General features: G+C 37.3%; 1 protein-coding gene across 4 annotated transcripts in view; it reads left to right on the forward strand.

Annotated features, from left to right (window-relative positions):
• VWA8 (von Willebrand factor A domain containing 8) overlaps positions 1–22,941 on the forward strand; it is a 369,162-nt gene that overhangs the window by 39,419 nt on the left and 306,802 nt on the right. For all 4 annotated transcript variants that reach the window (XM_082602373.1, XM_082602374.1, XM_082602375.1 and 1 more), the window contains exons 3-4: positions 7,814–7,944; positions 11,001–11,111. In XM_082602373.1, the coding sequence (XP_082458499.1) occupies positions 7,814–7,944; positions 11,001–11,111 (242 nt within the window). The remainder of the gene's footprint in view (positions 1–7,813; positions 7,945–11,000; positions 11,112–22,941) is intronic.

A 22,941-nucleotide genomic window follows, 5' to 3' on the forward strand; every position in this document is an offset into this window, starting at 1 on the left:
TTCAAATGTTTCTTGTATTTTCTCCATTCTGTTTTGTAGATTTTGGGTCAGTTTTACTATCATTACTCTGAATTCTTTTTCAGGTAGATTGCCTATTTTGTCTTCATTTATTTGGTCTTGTAGGTGTTTAACATATTTTTTTGTCGTTTCTTTCTTTCTTTTTTTTTTTTTTGGTGTGTGGTTCTGTATCCCTGTCCTACTGGTTGTTTGCCCTGAGACATCCAGCAGTGGAGTTTGCAGGCAGTTGGATAGAGCCGGGTTTTGGTGCTGAGGACCTCTGGGAGCCCTCCCTCCGATTAATATACCCTGGAGTCTGAGGTTCTCTGTTTGTCCACTGGTATGGACTCAGAGCTCCCACCACAGTAGCTTGGACCTGACCTCCCACAGGGAACCAAGATCCTTCAAACTTTGTGGCATGGTAAAAAAAAAAAAAAAAAAAGAGAGAGAGAAACAAAGAAAGAAAAAAAGGAGCAGTACAATATCAAAGAATAAAAAACTAAATAAAGTTAGAAAGAGAAAAAATATATTAGGAAAAATAAAATATAATTGAAACAACTGCAAAAAAGGTAAAATAAAACCAGAACATAAAAAAGAGAGAAAAAAAAGGGATGGGGGGAATAAGCAAAAGGCGAGAACAATAACAAAGTATAAAGAATAAAATAAAATTAGAAAAATAGAAGATTTATTAGGAAAAATAAAAATATAAAATAATCAACTACAATGAATCAACAAGGTAAAACAGAAACCGAATCTAAAAGAGGAAAAAAAAAAAAGTCTTGCTATGGGGGCAGAACTTAGGCAGGGGTGGAACTAAGGGAGGGATGGGGTTTAAGGTGGGGTGGGATCTAGGTGGGTTGGGGGGGTGCCTTTTGAGCATAGGGCAGGGCCTGGGCGGGGCCTAGGCGGGGGTGACGTTCTAGCATGTGGCGGGGCCTCAGCTTAGGACCTGCGGGGAAGGGGAGAGGCAGCAAGTTGAATGGAGCACCTCTGGAGTGTGGCATTCCAGAGTTTGGAGGTGAGGCCCTGGGTGAGTGTGTGTGTGGGTGGGGCTTAGGCCCAGCGCCTTAGAGGGGGTCTCAGAGGGGGTCTCCGAGTGTAGAGGTGGGCCCCTGGGCGGGCGGTGTAGGCATGGGCCTTGGGCTCTGCACGGCAGGAGGGAGGCTCCGAGGGCAGAGGATTAGGCCTGTGAACCCAACAGGCCCACCGGTACCTAAGTGGACAGGGAAAGCGCTGGCCCCCTTCCACTCCATTCCTTCGCGTCTGTCCCCCACTTTCTCCCCCAGGGTCTCCCCTGTTGCTGCTGGACCCCTAGCTGTGGGTGAGTCCAACGGGTGTAGGAACTTCTCCCCTTCCCCAGCCACCCTTCAGGGGTGCCAGTCCCAGAGGTCTAGACTTTACTTCTCCCCCCCCTTCCCTCCCTCCCACTCCCTCAGAACCGATGTGGCTGGAGGGGGCCTAGCTGGGCAGAGGATCAAGCCTGGGATCTCAGCAGGTTCCTGGGCATCTACGTGGGCAGAGGAAACCTGGCCACGCTCTCTTTTGATCCTCTGCCCTCCCAGTGGTTCCCCAATTTCCCCTGTAGGGCATTGGATCCCTTCCCCTCCCCCAGCTGCCCCTCAGGGACGCCAGTCCTGTCCAGCCTCCACTTCTCCCCGTTCACTCCCCTCCATGCCCCATGTCATACCCGGTTGCTGGGGGCTTCCTCCTGTCCCCTTAGGTGTCCATGGTCCCCCACCAGTGCCCGGTAGGTGCCCTAGTTGTGAGGAGACAGAAATTCCGCCTCCTCCTAGTATGCCATCTGGACTCTGCACCCCCTGTCACTCGTTTTGAAGGATTGATTAAAGCTGAATTTGAGCTCTGCATAATTTTCTGAAATTTTAATCTTTACATATATGACAAATTTGAGTCTGTGGAGGGAGAACACTATAATTTACGTTCCTTTAGTATAATTATTATAAAGCCCTTGAATATGCCTGGCCAAAAAAATAGTACCTATTTTTTTGAAACAGGTATTGGCTAGGAATTGAATAAGGAATTTAGCCTAACTTGAACCAGATGTTTTATTTTTACAAAGAGAAGGAAATCCTAGAATATAGGATCAAGCTCTCTGGTATTACTCTGACTTCGCTTTATCATTACGTGGACGCTTGAAAGGTAGCATCAAAACCACAGTGAGGTATCACCTCACACCCGTCAGAATGGCCATCATCAAAAAATATATAAACAATTAATACTGGAGAGGGTGTGGAGAAAAGGGAACCCTCTTGCACTGCTGGTGGGAATGTAAATTGACACAGCCACTGTGGAGAACCCTGCAGTCCCACAACTGGGCATATACCCTGAGAAAACCATAATTCAAAAGGACATGTGTACCCCAATGTTCATTGCAGCACTATTTACAATAGCCAGGACATGGAAACAACCTGAGTGTCCAATGACAGATGAATGGGTAAAGATGATGTGGTACATATATACAATGGAATATTACTCAGCCATAAAAAGGAATGAAATTGGGTGTTTTGTAGAGATGTGGTTGGACCTAGAGTCTGTCATATAGAGTGAAGTGAGCCAGAAAGAGAAAAACAAATATTGTATATTAATGCATATATGTGGAATCTAGAAGAACGGTACAGATGAACCTATTTGCAAGGCAGGAATAGAGACATAGACATAGAGAACAACATGTGGACACAGCAGAGGAAGGGGAGGGTGGGACAAACTGGGAGATCAGGATTGACGTATATACACTACCATGCATAACATAGATAGCTAGTGGGAACATGGTATTATAAAGCACAGGAAGCTCAGCTCGGTGCTCTGTGACAACCTAGATGGGTGGGATGGGGGGGATGGGAGGGAGGTCCAAGAGGGAGGGGATATAGGTATACATATAGCTGATTCACTTCATTGTACAGCAGAAACTAACACAACATTTAAAGCAATTATACTCCAATTAAAAAAAAAAAGAAAGATAGCATCTTGTGCCTGGAAACATTGAGGTCGGGAATTTCTCTCATGCACTGGGCTGTGTTTATATTAGGTTATGCATGGCAGTTTGCCAGTTTGTTTTGCAGATGTTTGTAATGTACAGTCTTATATCTTGTTTCTATTTCTGGAACACTTTTAAGTATGACTCATGTTTTCTTGAGGTCATCCTAAAAATACAGCTAGTTTCAAGCATTAATGTAAAATATACCACAGACACCACACAGTAGTACCTAATGCTTTCTCTCAGTAGTTTAATGCGACTTCCTGGCAAATTAAACGTTTTCTTTGACAAAATACGCTATACTAAAATATGAATAAGTGAAAACGGGATTTTTTTTGAGAAGTGAGTTCTCTGATAACATAATGTAAACAACAAAATGAATTTGAAATTTTAATAAAAGGAGGTATCACTGGTATCACCAAAGCCCAAGAAATAGAATTAGTGTCCATAAAAGCAAGTCCACTAAATTTGCTGGAGCCCTGTGAGGTTCATACTTGTAGGGAAAGTCTTGGACCTGAAGATAGAGCCTGTTAAAAAGATTTTAGAGGAGCAGTAGGACATGGTCGCTGGAGTGCAAGCTTTGGACTCGATTTAGGTCTCAATCTTGGTTTATGAACTTATCAACTGTGGACAAATGATGCCACCATAAGAACTTTGATTTTTTTATTCACAAAATGGGGATAATGAATATTTAACAAATGCTTATACTACTATTGGACACTGTTCTAAGTGCCTAATTTAATCCTCATAACCACCTTATAAGTAAGCTCATTTATCATATCCATTATACAGATGGAGAAACTGAGCACAGAGAATTTAAGTAACTGATTAAGATTACACAGTAAACAGCTATGCTAAAACAGTTGGGATTTAAACAGTTTGGGTTGAGTCTGTATCCTTATATGTGGTAGTCTACTATCTTCTAGGGTTGTTGTGAGATCTAAATGAGAGTATGAAAAATCATTCGTATTTTTACCCAGCACATGACAGGAAGGCAATAAGTTATGACTATCATTATGAGTTATTATGGGAAGACAAAAGAAGGGACAAGAAGAGGTCTTTGTGAGGGTATAGCGTAGACTACAAGGCAAGCCACAGGGTTCAGAAGCTGCTTATCCATATTAAGAAACTTATGTAGAATTGAAATGTAGAGGCAAGCATTTCCAGATGCCTCTGGCAGGCATGGAGTAGTGACAGTACTGCCACTTGTTGAGAACCATTGTTGAGTGGTAAGAGCAAAGGAAGGGATTGCTGAGAATTGTCACACATGCCTTAGGGCCAGTGGTTCTCAGCACATGAGGATCATGCTGAGTGGAAGACACTCCCATGAACATACTCAAAGTTCTACACAATTCCCAGGATCTGGCTTTAAATAACTCCATCTCCATGCCTTTCTCTCCCACTTAAGAAAGTACACTGGTGTACAAACTCCTCTTTTATTATAATTTTGATTCTTCTTCAGTTTGCTAAGAAAAAGATAAATTATTCCTAAATGTCAGCACTTTGCTAACACTGACAACTGGTGAGGCGAAGACCTCACATTTGATTAGGAAATCCTGCCTTCGATTTAAAAAAAAAATCTTGAAAAGAAATATGAGTTCCAAGGTCAAGGCATTCAAAATGGAATGGAACTATACTGAGACTCTGTCATTATGAATAGTTACAAATAGTTATAAATAATAAAAGGTGGAGGAAGCTGAAGAGACCAACTTGGCTTTACCTGATAGAACTTTGGAAATTTCATATTTTAAATAGCCAAGTCCAGGTAATGAAAGGTCAGGCACATTTCCAAAGGTGAATACAAAGAAGCAACATAAAACTTTAAGAATAGTGTAGAGAAGACCTGTGGCCAAAGTAAATTGAGATTTGTGAAAATGTAAAAAAACCCAAAGTGTTTACGTTTTTTTTTTTTGTTTTTGTTTTTGTTTTTTTGTGGTACACAGGCCTCTCACTGCTGTGGCCTCTCCCGTTGCGGAGCACAGGCTCCGGATGTGCAGGCTCAGTGGCCATGCCTCACTGGCCCAGCTGCTCCGCGGCATGTGGGATCTTCCTGGACCAGGGCATGAACCCGTGTCCCCTGCATCAGCAGGCGGACTCTCAACCACTGTGCCACCAGGGAAGCCTGAAGTGTTTACGTTTTTAATTATATATTTGATATCAAAGTAAGAAGAGGTGGTAGATCTGCAGCATAGGGAACTTTGCGTAATTTTACTGATGGAGAAATGAGAGCTTCTTAACTCTTATTTTGTTTCATCCTTAAACAGCAAGCAGATGGACTTACCTTGAAATAAGAAAGAGTAGACCACATATGACAAAGATTTAAGCCTGGAGTAGGAAAGAAAAATAGTTAAGTGGACATCTGATAGTTAAGAATGAGGTACAGGTGAATTGCTTCCTAGCGTTGTGGAGCTCCTTGAGAGATTCTCAGAGGTATAGGTCTTGGGGCAATGTTTTTTATTCTGTTTTTCATTATTGCATTCCTAAGAACATTTTCCCCCAATTGTCTCTCCCCAATTCCATGGAATTTCAATGCACAGATATATTATATATCTGTTGATGCACAGCATCCCTTTAGTGGGCAACAGACCATTGTCATAGCTAAGAATTATTCTCAAGTCCCCCTTCAAGAACCAGTTTTTGCCCCCATGCATGGTGTAGAGGCTTCATAGAGGACAGGAGAGAAGCCAAGCACCTCCACTTGGGTGATGAGTCTCCTGATTTTCAGACACAGAAGCATTGCTTTGGGGAAATTATAAAATGGTTTAATGTGACCCCAGTGATGGGCAGACCAACCAGTCTGCCCAAAACCTTGTCCTTGATCTTCCCACCATGATTAAGAAAATCAGAAATTTATCTTTATTTTTTCCAATGATTCAATGTTAACTTTTTTCAGGGAGGGTAGGGGGAACCACCCTAGCAAGGTTGGAGGGGGCGGGGGGAAGCACAGCTTTAGTCCTAGGCAAGCGTTCTTAGTTTGATCTTTGAATTCTTTCATGACCTTCCTGGATGATTAAACAAAGTTTAACAAGTATGGGTTATTCAACACATACAAAAGACTTTGTTTTTTATATACATTTACACACATACATAAATATACATATACATAATATCAGTATTGTATGTGTTTATGTATAAAATGCAACATAATAGTAAAAGAAACACTGTACCCACACCCAATTTAAGAAGTAGAATGTTACGAATACCATTGAAGTTATCCATGAGAATCTCTCTGATTCCATGTCCAAGTATCCTGAATTTATCATTCTTTTGCTTTTTTGCTTTTTCAAGCACTGTTTTATCACATATGTATGTATTTGTAAAGAATTCAATTTGCTAGTTTATTGAGCTTTATTAAAATAGTGATATTAGGGCTTCCCTGGTGGCGCAATGGTTGAGAGTCCGCCTGCCGATGCAGGGGACACGAGTTCGTGCCCTGGTCTGGGAAGATCCCACACGCCGCGGAGCGGCTAGGCCCGTGAGCCATGGCCGCTGAGCCTGCTCATCCGGAACCTGTGCTCTGAAACGGGAGAGGCCACAACAATGAGAGGCCTGCATACCGCAAAAAAAAAAAATATATAGTGATATTAATCATTAATGCATGATTTATTTTGTGACAAAATTTTTTCTCATTTAAGAGTTAAACATATTGTTGGAAGTAATGGTAGTTCATTCTGTTTTTTTGTTGTTATTATATAATATTCCACTGTGTGCTTTTTATCCATCTCCTGTCTCCAGTTTTATTTTGAGCCACACTGCTGTGAGTATTCTATATGTCTCAATGTATAAGGGCGAGAGTTTTTCTTGTATACCTAGGAAAGCACTTGCTAGGTCACTGGGTGACTTATAAGTGAGCAAACACAAATTAATTGTATTAATACAAACATTTAAAAAAATGTTTAGGGAGAAGATGAGTGGATTGATGGGTGATTTAATAGTAGAGTTAGAGACTTCCCTGGTGGTCCAGCGGTTAAGACTCCACACTCCCAATGCAGGGGCCGTGGGTTTGATCCCTGGTGGGGGAACTAAGATCCCGCATGCCGCGTGGCAAAAAAATAAAAATAAAAAAAAAATTAGTAGACTTAGAAGGGCATTATACGGAGTAGTCTTCTATTCCCAAAAGAGTTGGTGTAGAATAAACTTAAATTCTAAAGAAGTCATTTAAGTCTACATCAGACTTCCTAACTGTGAAGTTTGAGAGATCTCACAACCCAGTGCCAACTTAAGTTATAGCTTTAAAAATTTTTTCAAAACTGATAATCATTAATTGTCTGGGATGATTTGGTCATATCCCCTTTTTAGAACAAAAGAGATGGGCTTTAAAATTGTGACAAAGTAATGGTACTAACTGCTCATATCACCCTTGAAAATCACTTTCATTCCTTTGGTGACACATTGTTCAAGCATTCTTATAAGCATTTTTTTTTTTTGGCCACACCACGTGGCTTGTGGGATCTTAGTTCCCCAACCAGGGATCAAACCTGGGTCCACAGCAGTGAAAGCCCAAGTTTTAACCACTGGACCACCAGAGAATTCCCGTTTCTTAATAAGCTTTTAAGTATGGGATTATGTGACTCTTTGTGATGTAATAAACTTTGTTCTAACATTAGATAATAATGGTTTTATTGTAAAACAGTGTGAAAATTCACCAGATGTATGTATGAATGTATATATGTGTATATGTATATATGCATGTGTGTATATATGTGTATGTATATATAATATATATATTTTTTTAAACTTAATGTACTGTCTGCATTGGTTGTTTGAAGACTTATATGTAGTATTCTGATTTGCATTTCATTTTACCTTTTTTCCACCTTAAAGTTTCAGACTCTCTGGCTCAATCAGTAATTCAACATCTAAGATGGATAATGCAGAAGGATCTTTTGGGGCAAGATGTCTTTCTAATAGGACCTCCTGGGCCTCTTCGCCGCTCTATTGCTATGCAGTACCTGGTAAGCAGTGAATTCTTGTGGATTCCTAAGGGTCTTAACTATGATAAGCTATTTTGTAAATAAATTAAGAATTTACAAAAATATCACGATTAGTCATTGCTTTAAAAATGTTGACGTTGAAGGGTGATTTGTTTATAAAGCATTTGGAATAAGTTTCTCGGGAAGTAAATGTACATTTGCCTTTCATAGCTTTAGCAAATGTTGTTGTAAGTAGGAAACCCTCCACTTCCAGTAGGAAAGAGATCTATCTAAATTCAGGCAATGAGTAGCAGATAGAATCAACAACACTGAGATTACAAAACAAAGTGTAATTTTATACTATTCAGGAAGCATTCTTTTATCTTCGGTCCACATTTTGAAAAGCCAAATAATTCTGACTTTTTGATGTTATGTGGTCTTTAAAGGGAGCCTAAGGATTACAGAATCTCTCTTACGTGTTAACTTGCACTCGTTTTTCTTTTTTTTCTTAAATACATGAGAAAATAAGTTCAGAGAAATTAAAAAACTCACTCAAGCTTTATATGTAAATGATGGAGCTAGACTTCAGATCTCACATTGCTTCCCCTTTCTGACATCTTATCCCCTTAAATGTTTGTAGTTCTCTGAGTATGATTGTGAAGCGAGTTGAAATATTCAAATCTCGACACAAATTTAAAAAAATTTACAGGACTTTTTTTCTACTACTTTGTCAGCATTAATAGGCATTGCTCTAATGATTCAAGGAAGAACACTATCAGATAAAGTTGGTCTGTTCCAAAGATACTTTTTAGGATGAAGAGAAAAAGCTTACTTAAAGTTTCCTTTTGTAACTTGATATTAAATAATTGACTTCTAAGCTATTGAAATATACTTCGTGTACTCTTCTATTTCGGTGGTGAATTTATCTTGGTACTTTCAAAATCATGTAGGGCAGGAATGATAAAAATAGAATGGACATATCAGAAACTAACTCCCTCTAGCTCATAAATTTCATATCTTTTATTTGTTCCTAGAACCAGTTTGTGAGGTACAACGTGCCATTGTAGTATTATCCTCACTTTATTAATATACAAGGCAGAAGTGTCTTGTCTAAGAATGCAGAGTCAGCCACCGAAAATCCCAGGTCTAGAACCTCTTTAGTTTTGAGATGTGCACTCACTGCCTGGCTTATTTCAAAGGCTACAATATCTCACTTTGATTTTGTTTCTGGCAAGACCTTGAAGCCTGTTAGAAATGTGGAATGAGCCAGGCTAGGAGATTATAGGAGTCTTGTTGGCTCAAAAATGCAACTCAAGTTTATAAGTATAAAGCTTGTATCTTAAAAAAACAACAACCACCAAACTTTAAATTGTGTATTAGAGCTGAGGCGGCTTTAGGATGTGGAAATACATGTAAGAAAACTTAATAGCCTAAGCTGCCTTCCAAACTCTGCAAAGGGTACTGCTGTTATTAGATATAGGATCCTATGCATAGTAATAGTCAGAGTAGATGACATCTTTAAAGGCAGAAATCTGGGGGCAAGCCTGTTGAACCCATGAGAAATTAAATAGAAATAATTTGATAGTTGCGTTTATTTCATATTTCACTCATATAAAATGAGTTTTGTAGATAGTTCAAAAAAACTCAACAGACCTCTGCCGCCTCTCCCATCTTCTGCTTCTGGTGCTGTTTGTGAGCTTGCTGGTACCACTTCTGTGAAGCAGCAGCTGAGGAGACCTTGGTGCTTGTCTTGGCTGGTGAAGAGTCCCAGGAAACTCAAGACTGAGGGTAACATCCTCATTGTGGCAGTTCAGGGTGCTACCATGGTACAATTTAAAGTAAGAGGCATACACCACTTTGTCAACCAATGTGAATGACAGGGTTTTTCAGTGCGGGAGATCGTATTCAGACAATCAATTAAACAAGACAGGAAGACACTGTGATGTGTTCCAGAAGTCAGAAGGAGGTATCTGCTAAAAGAAAACCTGCTACTTAACTCCAAAATTGTGCTCTCATGGGCAATTCATTCTTATTTGGAGAAACATCATTTGGTGTCACCACATCTTCACCACTGTGGTGTATGTTTTCTCATTTAAAACTTTTCCCTTCTTTCCACATATACTGAAATTTATGGGTGCATGGGACCCAGCACATCTTAAAAAACTAAATGACAATAATAATATATTTTTATCAACATCACATGGAGACAAGGTGGAGAAAAAAATCCCATTGTGTGGAAATATCCCCTTTCACCATTAATGGCATGCTCATTCAACTTTTTTCTTTATACTCGTCCAGTAAATTAATTTGTTCTTCCTGTTTAGTAAAAACATATTGTATTGGAGCATGTCATTGCTTTTAATTCAACGTTGTAAAACCAAGGATAATGTTAAAAACTTTTTGTACATAGTTGCTACATATATGGCAAAATTAATTTAGGGATAGATTAATTATTCTAAAAGAAATGGATTCTGGATGGTTTCTCCTTCAAATCAAATGATTTTTTCTGTGTGAAATAATAACCCCCTTACCCCCCTCCTCCTTCTCATCTTACTTCTTCTTTTCCTTCCTGAATAGTTATGTATGTGTCTCTCCTGACTATTGATATTTACCTTATTTTCACACTTGTTAAATACCTAACATATTGTATCAATATATAGTTGGTAAACATTGGTTCGTGGAGTAAGTTAATTTAAATCACCCTTTAAAAAAAAGATGAACACTACTTACAGCGATGACTATTGTTTGTCTGAAAATCAAGTAATAGCCAAATTATTACTCTTGATATTTGAAAAGAACTCTACAGGAGACATTAAGATTTATAAGATCTAATTTTGATTATTATTGATTAAGTAGTAAGTAATTAAGTCATAAATTATTGTGTACAGTAAAAGTAGAGCTCTGAGGAGAGATATATACATATTTTGGTTAATGCTGAATTTATTGCATTTTTCTTAAAGCTGAGGCTTAAAAGGCTTTAATCTAGAATTACATTTAAAATGCTCTTCTGTAGAGTGACATTGTCAGATAACTGGCTCCTAAGCATACGTTGGGAGCTTGATTTTTATTTTGGGACAATTACACTCTCTGCTCTTCAGGAGTTGACCAAACGGGAGGTTGAATACATCGCCTTATCAAGAGACACCACCGAAACTGATCTCAAACAGCGTCGAGAGATCCGCGCAGGCACGGCTTTTTACATCGATCAGGCAAGTGCTTACCACACTCCAACACGTGATTGTTTACTCCTGGTCTTTAAGAAATTGATTTTTGAAGTAGAAAAATAGTAGCTCATGTAATAGAGAAAGATGGATGTACTGTGGTCTCTCAAGACAGATTTAATTTAGGTTTTTGGTTTTCCTGTTCTTGGAAATGCCTTCTTAGTTTAGTACTAAATAAGAAGCCATAGTTGAAATTAGTGGTTCTAAAATGTTAGCTAAAGATCAATATGCTGATTTCTTAATTTTCAGTTGCTTCCTATTAATTGCCTATAGAAATTTGTTTTTTTTTAAAGAATTAAGGCGATTTTAATATAGGAAATTCTCTAGCACATTGATTAAAGTATTCTCAATATAAAGGTCAAGTTTATAAATGTTTATTAAACATACTGAAATTAGATATATACTTCCAGGAACTGCAGCTTTTTGGAGAGAGTACTTAGGTGTAGGTTACCAATTAAAATAATATTTTTTGAAAATTATAATGAAGCTTGTTGTACATTTCTTTAAATATATTGCTTAAAATATTAAATATTGTTCTTTGTTAGGAATACCTAATAGAAAAAAGGACAGAGGCTTTAAACATTTCATAGAGAAAAGATTTCAAATATTCAATATATTTGTGACAAGATGCTTGATCTTCTTGTTAAAAAAATAAAAATTAAAACACTAGTGAGCTGCTGTTTTTCCTTCACCTATCAGACTGGTAAAGATTAAATAATTTGCTAATGTCCATTGTCGATGAGGAAGAAGGGATGAGGAATCAGCATTGCTGTTAATGGGAGCGTAGATTGATGCAATTTTGAAAGAAAATTTGGTGATTAGCTATCAAAAGAAAAGAAATTAAACATATTTGTATCCAGCAGTAATATTTCTAACAATTTTTCTTTCCAATGTTATTCACACAAAGTGTGTAAAGTTATATATACAAGGATGTTTATTGTAGCATTGTTTGATATCATAAAACTGTAAGTGAAAATTATAATGATGTACATTTAGGAGACTAATTAAATAAATAATGGTAACTAGAATTCTCTGTCACCATTTTAAAAAATGAGATGAGTCTATATGAGGTGATAGGAAAGAAGTCCAGGATATATTAGCAGAAAAAAAATGAAGTTGCAAGACAGTATATATAATATGGTCCCATTTGTGATTTAGAAAAAAAGAAGAAATGTGTAAATGTTTGTGTATACATTGAAACTTTCCAGAAGGAAACACAAGAATCAGTAAACAGAGCGGACCTCTGTGGAGGTATGACTGGGCATTTGGGGTGGGGCGAGGAAAGAACATTCACAGTTCTTTAAATTTGAAGCTTTCCCAGGAGTACACACTATTATTTACAATTAAAAGAGTAAAATTGTAAGGAGCACTGAGTGAAAGAATTTTTGGAGACCAGAATATTCACATTGTCACATAGGTGACTAATTAATTACAAAAGGAAAAATGTACTTAAAGTGATTCGAGAATAACTACCTTAAACAGTGGTGAGCAAACTTAGCATCATATGGTGGGAAAATCTGGGAAGTTCAGACTTCCAGCAATTAAAAAGTAATGCTTTGTGGATGAAGCACATAAGTATATTTAAAGAAATCCATTTTATTCACGTAATGCCAAATGTTCACTTTATTTCTAATTATAAATGGGAAAAAATGTACTTTTACAATGCTTGCTTCTTTTCGGGACCCAATGAGGATGAAATGAAGGAGATGGGATTTGAGTTGAGATAGTGGGCAGCTGAGGAGGGAGATTAGAACATGAGACCACAGCCTGTGTAGAGGAGGGGGGATAGGAATATATTTAAGTGACGATGAAAGAACTGGTTTTGTCTGGTCGAGCATGGATTTAAAAACATATTTTTTGAGTGGGTTTTATACCTAGATGATTGTTGCAATGCAAATAGTAAGGAAGAGAAAGGGATTTTTGTACGTTGATTATTTTAAAGACAGCTGAAAACTTTGCCTATTCAGAAATCTCAGAAATGGAGTTATTTTAGGTAACTAAGTTTATTGATTAGCTAAAGATTTATTTCTGGAAGCATAATATAAATTATTTAGATGAAACTCTGATATTATATTCTCCTTGCCATTCTAAAAAGCATATTTTCAGATGATATCTATTTTACTATTTATAAAATAATTAAAGTGCTATGTAAATGTATGGTAGTATTTTATACTTTCATGTTTTCTTGGTGAATCCTACTTATTATGATAAACATCTAAACAGCTATTTAGGATGCTGTAATGCACTGACACCTTCAGAGCCTGTGATGGAGATATAGGCATGTTTGTCCTTCAGGCTATTTATGAGATTGTATCTGATTTTCACATTTTTTTCTTCTCTCTTATTTGGCAGTTGATATTCCTTACTGTTTGCTCATAATCGGATCCTATGAGTTCATTGTTTAAATCCATGCAATCCCATCACACCCAGAATAAAATCCAGACCCTTCAACAAGGCCACCACACTCTACAGGACCCAACCTTGTCAACCTCATCTCCTTTCTTCTTTCCCTTGCTTTCTAGACTCCAGCTACAGTGACCTTCTTGTCCTTTTAAAAATAGACCAAGTGCTTTCCAGCCTCAGAGCCTTTGTACCTGCTATTTCCTCTGCTTGGAATGACCTTCTCCCAGATCTGTATATTCCTGCCTCCTCGTCATTCAGCTTATAAATTCTCATAACATTCTATAATCACTGATCACGCCCATGCCCTTTCCACATGAATCCTGCTGTCATATAATGTAATCTTCAGAGCACCTATCACTCTCTGAATTTACCTAATTATTTCTTTGTTTTCATGTTGATTGTCTGTCTTCCCCACTAGAATGTAACTATTTTGCTTATCTCTGGCACCTAAAAACTGTTTGGAATGTAACTGATACTTACATTTTATGACAGGTTTCTCCTTTGGTTAATCAACCTTGTTAAAACTTTAAGTAAATTAAGAATAAATAGGCTCTGGATGGGACCAGGGGGCTTTGCAATGGAAAATATATCTGTCCTTTTGACATCTATTTTGAGTCATCAGAATGAATAATTACCATCTGAATTCTAAATATTTGAAGTTACCATTTGATTACCAGCTACTCATGTTTGTTAGAGTGAAAGATCTTTATTTTATTTAGAAATTTCTTTTATTTAATATTCTTAACCGTTGACTTTGATGTCTGGGATCGAGGGAAAGGCAGTATCCACATAACACCATCAAGTGAGGTTTCCTAATGTAGGTAGGCCAACCTAGATGAGAAATACCTGTGGCCATCTAGTGGGTGCTAAGGAGAAAAAGATTGGGGTTTTCAGTGTGGTTGACATTGTATGCACATATGACTGATGTCCAAGTAATTTCTAATTGACATTTCAGCTGGAAACCTTGACGAAACTCCCAGATCCGAGTTGGGGGTCATGGCCATAGACTGCTTTTTCTCATGCAGGATTTTGGATAATTGATGATGAAATGAGAGGTTGAACTCAATTACTACTCTTGAAGATCAGAATTAGGTTAATAATTCTGTAGTAGGGAATTTATATTTTCTTTCAAAATAATGTTTATTTCTTCTGATTAATAAAGTCATAAATGCTCATTTTATAGATATATATGTGTGTGTATACACATATAGTATTTATTAATTAACAAATATTTATTGAAATGACTGCTGTGTGTCTAGGTACAGTGAACAGAAGAAACAAATTCCTCCCATCATAGAGCTTATGTTTTAGTGGGGGAAACAAAATAAACATAGTAAAGAAGGATAGTATAATAGAGCAAGTGATAAAGAGCATAGGGAAGAGTATAAAAATTATTTATTTTCCCCTTCAAGACCAACAGTGTGAATATTTTCTGTATTTCTTTCTATGATGCCTATATTCATATCTATTCAATCAAGTATAGTAATTTTTACAAAAATGGTATACCATGCATATAAAGTTTTACAGTCTGCTTTTTTTAAAACCTGATATTTTTTTAGGAGCGTTTTCCTGTGATATTAGATATTCCCCCAAAATATGACTTTTAGTGTCTGTACAGTATTTCATCAAATAGATGTGACATTATATATTTAATATTCCCATTTTATCTACCTTCCCATGTTGTTGGTCATTCAGGTTCTTTCTAAGTTTTCACTGTTATAAATAACTCTTTGGTGAATATCTCTGTACTTAGATCTTGTTATTACCTTGGATGATTTTTTTAGACTTGAATGCTGGAAATATAATCAAAGGGTCTAGACATATTCAAGAGTCTTGATATACATATATCACCAAATTGCTTTCTAGAAAGGGTGTTCCAACTCATACTCTCATCAGTATGCAGAGTGATTGCCTCATGGATTCTTGTCAATATTGAGTATTTCCATGTATGTACTCTGCCAAACTGATAGACTTTAATTTTCTTTAAAAAGTACTAACCAGGTTGAATCATTTTTACATTTATTGGCTATTGCTTCTGTAAGATGTCAATGAACTGAGTGGATATAGAAAAGGAGAGAGATACTGATGAAATAAATAAGTTACCATCTGTCAAGAAAATGTTGACATATACCCCATGTTTGTCCATGTAAATATTTATTGTAACTTATCCACTTGTTCATGTGAAGGTAACTTTAATATTTTTTATGCAATTGTTTTGCTAAATAGATTATAGGAACATTTTGAAAAGAAAAATAGATTAAAGAACAGAAATATGAAAATTTATATGACATATTATGACACTTATGGAGAAATAAGGAGATTAAGATTTTTTGCTACCATATTAACTTTCATTTGTCTTTGAAGGTAAAATAACCCAAGAAAAGCCTAAATTGTTGATATTCTAACCCTTTAAAAATCTATTACTCTAATTTTTTTCCTTACCTTACTTGTTGACATTTTTATCATTAATTCTGTTTATTGTCCTGTGAGCCAAAGAGACCTGTGTCCAAAGAGCCAGAGAGGAAGACTTTTAAGTCATTATACATTGCTTGCATTTCTCAAATATAAGCTGTTACAAATTAGCTAAGCTACAAATAAATTGTGATTAAGTTTTTATGTCTGGCTGACAGGAGACACTCTATATAGCGTTAATTTGGGGAGTAGAAAGCCAGGATGGGGAACTTCAAATGATTTTTTTCAACTTTTCTAAACCAGTAACTCTTTTCACACTAGAATCTTGTTAATTTGTTTGACACAATAATGTCAAGTTCCTTAATATACAATATACATATTTAATATTACATATAAAATGCACTTTAAACAATTACATAATATTTTAATGTATTCTCTGTTTCGGATAATTCTTTTTTTTTTTTTTTTTTTTTTTGCGGTACATGGGCTTCTCACTGTTGTGACCTCTCCCGTTGCAGAGCACAGGCTCTGGACGCGCAGGCTCAGTGGCCATGGCTCACGGGCCCAGCCGCTCTGTGGCATGTGGGATCTTCCCGGACTGGGCCACGAACCCGTGTTCCCTGCATCGGCAGGCGGACTCTGAACCACTGTGCCACCAGGGAAGCCCTCGGATAATTCTTGATTCTCTTTTATTAGTAGAAAAATAAGGATTAACTTTTTTTAATATGCTGCTTAAATGTTACAAGTCACTAAAAGCAACTCTTAATACATTGAATAACAGTGCTATTGATCAGAAGATGAGATTTTTATCTTGTATAAGTGCCGTTTACTTATTTTAGCAAATAGGGAAAAACATTTACTTGTTTTTTGAGAATGATTGAATTCTACTACCTGCACCAAATCCTTTGCAACCGTATTGTTATATAATATGTCCCAGTTGTCACTAGGACAGTTGGAAAAGGTCTCTATGTTTACTCTGGCCTCTGTATTAGTCAGAACTCAGGCCGTGGCTCCTTACCATGTTGCCATCTTGCTCAGGCCAGCTCTTATCTACTCATATGTTAAACGTTTGACAGACTTATATAATTCATTTAAAAAGGATCAAGGGAGATAAAAAATAACTTTCATCGAGGGGACCTCTGTTGTGCTAGGTGCTTTATATGACTGCATTTAATCCTCAAAACATCCTTAGGATGGAGGTGACTTCCACATCTTATAGGTGAAATAAGAGTCTTTAGAGGGCTATGGTCATACAACTGATAAATAGCAGTGGTAAGATTTGAACCAGGATTTGTCCAGTTCCAAAGTGTAGCTTCTTTCTGTCATATGCTACTTCCTTGAAAGAGCAGTGATGGTGATGATGATGATGATGATGACAATGACAATGATGGCAACTACTACCTGATAATAGTATTTGTAATAATAACAGGCAAGTGGTTTTCTTTTTAAGGTTTACTGTGTGCCAGAGGTTATCTTATTTAATCTTTACCATAATCTATGAGATAAGCACCATTACTAGAAAAAACTGGAGGCTTAGAGAGGAAAGTGACTTATCTAAGTCACCCATAGCAGGTGATAGAGCAACCAAAAATCAATCTGAGCCTATTCTGATATTTCAAAATAAAGAACTTGAAGTATAAATTTTTTTCATTTTTCTTTGGCTTCTTCAATGCTGTTACACTGTGGCCATTTTGAGTATTTGAAGTTCTTTGGAATCTATTTTCATTAGATCATGACTGCATTAGTAATATCATATTTTAATAGGTTTTACAGCTTTAAATATTTTTCTAGTACTGCATTGATTCATAAATAGTGGCATTGTACAGTACCCCTTGAGGATATTCTCATTTAGTAAATGAGGACACGGACCTCCAGATTAATTGTTTGCCTGAGGTCTTTTATCAGATCAGAAGCAAATCTAGAACAGGGCTTATACAGTTTATGATTTTAGGTCATGCAGCTGCTTTTATCTTGAACTACTTTGTATCCATGTGTTAGGTGGTTAAAGCTGCTATATGGGGTGCTTTGTCCAGAAGGATCTTTCTGCATTTTTTCTGATTTCTATTTGAGAAATTAGGTCTCTGGAAGTTCTATAACTTGAAGGGCAGGAAATGAGCCTTATGGTTGATCTAATTTCTACATTGAGGAATGATCACCAGTATTCATTACACATAAAATATATATACACTGCTCCCTTCTTTTTTTAAAAAAAATTTCACAAGAAAAGTTATACCACAATTATTTTATTTAAAAATCTGTATAGAAAAGTTTTGAAATATGTAGGCTACATCTCTCATGCTGACAGTTAAACTTGTTCAGTTCTGTTTTCATATCAAGTGTGGGCATAGATAAGTATTCTTCATAAAAAAATTCTTTCTAAACTTACATAACAGCATCTTTTAACTGAATGGTTACATTTTCATTGCATAAACACTAAAAGCCTGCTGTGAGCCAGTTTTGCACCAATATGACATAAAAAAACAGGGTTCTCACTCCTTGAAGATCCTGCTGGGAAGATTAAACAGGTATATGAGAGAACTAGGAAAACTTCAGTGTTGTGGTTCCACACTTTAAGTGCTGAGCAGACAGAGGGCAAAGAGGGCATTAATGCAAGGAGGTTAAGATGCTTGGTCCTCCGTTGGGCCCAAAACTTGTAACACTTTTTTCTCTCCAGCATCTCCTGTTAAGTCTGAGATTTATAGTTTGGTACAATATGTTGCTGATATATTAAAGTACTTAATGGATTGGCTATTCAGTTGTTTTTAACATCCTTCTTTACAAATATGATCAGACTGCATTCATAAAGTTTGACAGTACTGATTAAAGTATTTTAATCATTTTATAGACTATTTTAAGAAAGAATCAGGAAGCAAAGAGATCCTAAAATAGTAACGTTTTCTCCTTTTAGCCAATAGTTTTGCCTACATTTAAAAATTTTAATTTGCATATGCTCTGGGTATATAACTACCTAACCAAAGGGCAAGTTGGGAGGAAAGTTAAATATCTTGGGTGATCTTTTGCACGTCGATTTTCTTTCATTTTTTTCTAAAAAATTATACCACTCTTTTAAGTTTATAATCCTCTTTTCATATTCTTACCTTTGAATCCAGTTGCACTATAAAGCAGCCATCCTCATCGCCAATTAAATGTTGTATAAAATAAAAAAATAATTTAACATTGAATTAATAAGAAAAAAGTTTGGAGTTTTAAAAATTAAATTTTATTTTTTTTATTGAAGTAGAGTTGATTTACAGTGCTGTGCCAATCTCTGCTATACAGCAAAGTGACTCAGTTATACACATACATTCTTTTTTTATACTCTCTTCCATTATGGTTTAATCACAGGATATTGAGTATAGTTCCCTGGGCTATACAGTAGGACTTTGTTATTTATGGGAGGATTTATTATTTTTTTTTAATTAAAAAATTATTTATTTATTTAAGTTTTGGCTGCGTTGGGTCTTTGTTGCTGTGCGTGGACTTTCTCTAGTTGTGGCGAGCAGGGGCTACTCTTTGTTGCAGTGCGCGGGCTTCTCATTGCGGTGGCTTCTCTTGTTGCAGGGCACGGGCTCTAGGCATGTGGGCTTCAGTAGTTGCAGCACGCATTCTCATAGTTGCAGCACGCGGGCCCTAGAGTGCACAGGCTTCAGTAGTTGTGGCTCGCGGGCTCTAGAGGGCAGGCTCAGTAGTTGTGGTGCACAGGCTTAGTTGCTCCACAGCATGTGGAATGTTCCTGGGTCAGCGATCAAACCCGTGTCCCCTGCATTGGCAGGTGGATTCTTAACCACTGCGCCACCAGGGAAGTCCCAGTGGGAGGATTTTTACAATTATTCTTAATAAAGTTGCGGTAAACCACGTAATCATGTATCTTGCTGCTGAAATAGACGTTACAGATGGCGTGATTCAGTCCCTCTTTTCCAGCAGGTAAAATTTCATCGCCTTAAGGACAACTGCGGACTAGACATATTGAGATATGGTGCCTGCTCCAATTAGCTCTTTTAGTAAAGAAGCAGGAAGTAATGAAGGCTCCCATTGGAATGGTGGCAGTGAGAATGAACAGAGTTCATGGATGCATGAGATATTTAGAGGTTACACTTACATTGTTTGAGGAATCAGAAGTAATGAATCCCGGATGGCAGGAGAATCAGTGAAACTTTAATTGAGATAGACATTAGGAAGAGGGTCTGGTTTAGGGAAGAAGTCATGAGCTTGATTTGATTAAGCATGTTGAGTTTGAACAATCCTTATGGAGATATTTTTAAAAGGTATTTGAAAATGTGAGCATGGAGCTCAGGAGAAAGGCTAGGGTCACACAGTATATTCCTCAAGAATAATGAAGTAAAGAAAACGGAAAAGTCTTATCTATTGTTGTTGTTATACTTAGCATAGCAGATAACAGAGGACCTGCCATGTAATTAATACTCAATGAATGAATAAGAATTTGTGGGTGTAGGTTTGATCTTTGCCAGTAGAATAACCAATGAGAAAAGAGGGGGGAAAAGGTTAAGAATAAAATCTTGGGAAACACTTGCCTTTTAGAGGACAGGAGGCAGAGGGAGGGCTGGGGAAAGCCAAGGGGAAACCAACCTGGTAAATGTTCGTAGAAGATAAAGCACAAGAGAGGATCAACGGAAGAGAATTGAAGGACAGGAGAGCACAACGATCAAGAGAAAGCTTGATTTTCGGCAGTTTTATTTTTGGTACTTTCAAGTGAGCAATTTCAGTAAGATAAGGGTGATGGATGCTTATTAGAGGCAGTTAGTATGTGGACTATTTTCAAGAGGCTTGAAAATAAAGGAGAGGAAAATGGGAGCATATTAAGAGGTATCAGAAGACTGTAGATTTTCTTAAAGTAGACATGTATGTAGAAGAAAAGGAATCTGAAAATGCAAATAAGATATGGTATAGTTGACGGAAGATTTTGGAGGAGGTGAGAGGGAATGCCATAAGCTCAGAGTACAGAGAGCTAGTCTTGGAAGGGTAGGAGTGATACTTTGTCAAAGACAAAGTTCCTCCTCCTCATCATTTGAATATGCTCAAGTCTTTGCATCGTTAAAAAAAATGACTGCTGCTACACTGTCCCCAGCTCTATCTCCCTTTCTAGCAACAGGCCCCTCCCTTCTTCTCTTCATGGCTAGTTATTTTGTAGAATGTTGCTCGGTATGGGTTTGTCTGATGTTTCCTCATGATTTGGCTGAGATCATGCATTTTTTTTGAGCAATAATATGAAATTGATACATTTCATTACTGTATGTTAACTGATCACTCAGTTAAGGTGGTGTCTACCAGGTTCCTTCACTGCTGTGTTATTTTTTCCCTTTGTCGCTTATAAATATCTTGTTGGGGGAGATGTTCTTGAGTCTGCAAATATCCTGTTTCTCATCATACTCTTTTTTTTTTTTTTTTTTTTTTTTTGCGATATGCGGGCCTCTCATTGTTGTGGCCTCTCCTGTTGTGGAGCACAGGCTCCGGACGTGCAGGCTCAGCAGCCATGGCTCACGGGCCCAGCCGCTACGCGGCATGTGGGATCTTCCTGGACCGGGGCACGAACCCGTGTGCCCGGCATCGGCAGGCAGACCCTTAACCACTGCGCCACCAGGGAAGCCCTCTCATCATACTCTTACCCACTCATTTTACCATCCATTGATGATTGTTGCTTCCAACAGTTATTACTACGGTGTGTGCCAAATCGTGACTTTCTATTTCTATCCCTCTTTCAGAGTAGAGGTACTTAATTTGAGGTCTCTATTGTAGACATATACCTGTGTGCATTTTACTCTGGAGAAGAGGTGCAGCATTTATTTTATCAGGTTTTCAAGAGATCTTTTTCTATCCATCACTCCTTTTCAACTATATGATCACAGCACCTAACTCCATCAAGGTAGATGAAAGGAATCCTTTGTGTATTTGACTTCTGCTTCTGATCTCTCTCTATAGCTTATTCCAGATTCCTCTGGAAAGGTGCAGTGCATAATTGACCAAGGTCTCCTGGTGTAAATAAAAGCAGATCTGCAGCGTCTGTTGTTGTCCTATGTTGTCAAGACTTTGTCTTCCCTTGCCCACAGTTGGGAAACTACTAAATTTTGATATACATATCTCTAGTTTTATCTCAGAGAACATGTATTTTCATCTCTATGAAATGTTTAAAAGTTAAATACAATATTTAGTCTGTTCTATAACTAAGACTGATAAAAATTTTAGCTTTTTATATGTAATATTGCCACAAGATGTGATAACTTAGTTTTTTTTCTTTTTTCTTTTTTTAAATTGAGATATAGCTTGAGTTTCTTTTTATTATGAGCTGTGTTTTTTTGGAGTAAATAGATTCTTGTGAAAGAAAGCTTAATTGAGACCTTAGCTGAAACATGAATTTTTATAAGAAGTAGTTTATGTTTTATTTTTAATGTTCCGGAAGCCATTTCTATAGATTTGTCCTTTTCTCAACTAGCAAAAATGAGATTCTTTTTTTTTTTTTTTTTTTTTTTTTTTTTTGCGGTATGCGGGCCTCTCACTGTTGTGGCCTCTCCCGTTGCGGAGCACAGGCTCCGGATGCGCAGGCCCAGCGGCCATGGCTCACGGGCCCAGCCGCTCCGCGGCATATGGGATCCTCCCAGACCGGGGCACGAACCCGTATCCCCTGCATCGGCAGGCGGACTCTCAACCACTGCGCCACCAGGGAGGCCCAAGATTCTTATTTTTTTTGTTCTTTAGGAGATACTAAGTCACTTCTATCCATGCATTTAAAAAAAATAAAGCTGCTACCACAAGATAGTCAGTTTTGTAGGTATATTCATGAATTGATCTTATTTTTAAAATAGGATGATCATCTTGAGTCCAATTGTGGTTTTCATAAAAGTTTACGTTTTTATGATAGTACATAGACACTTGAAATGAATTCTGCAGTATAGTGCAAAATTCAACAACTTATTAAAAGGAGGCTTGATTAAGCAATGCCTGTTTCTTTTGCACAGTTGGAAAGTCAATGCTTTGCTATTTGAGAAAT

Source organism: Mesoplodon mirus (genome assembly GCF_964341445.2).
Source record: "Mesoplodon mirus genome assembly, chromosome: 17".
In the NCBI taxonomy this organism is placed as follows: domain Eukaryota; kingdom Metazoa; phylum Chordata; class Mammalia; order Artiodactyla; family Ziphiidae; genus Mesoplodon; species Mesoplodon mirus.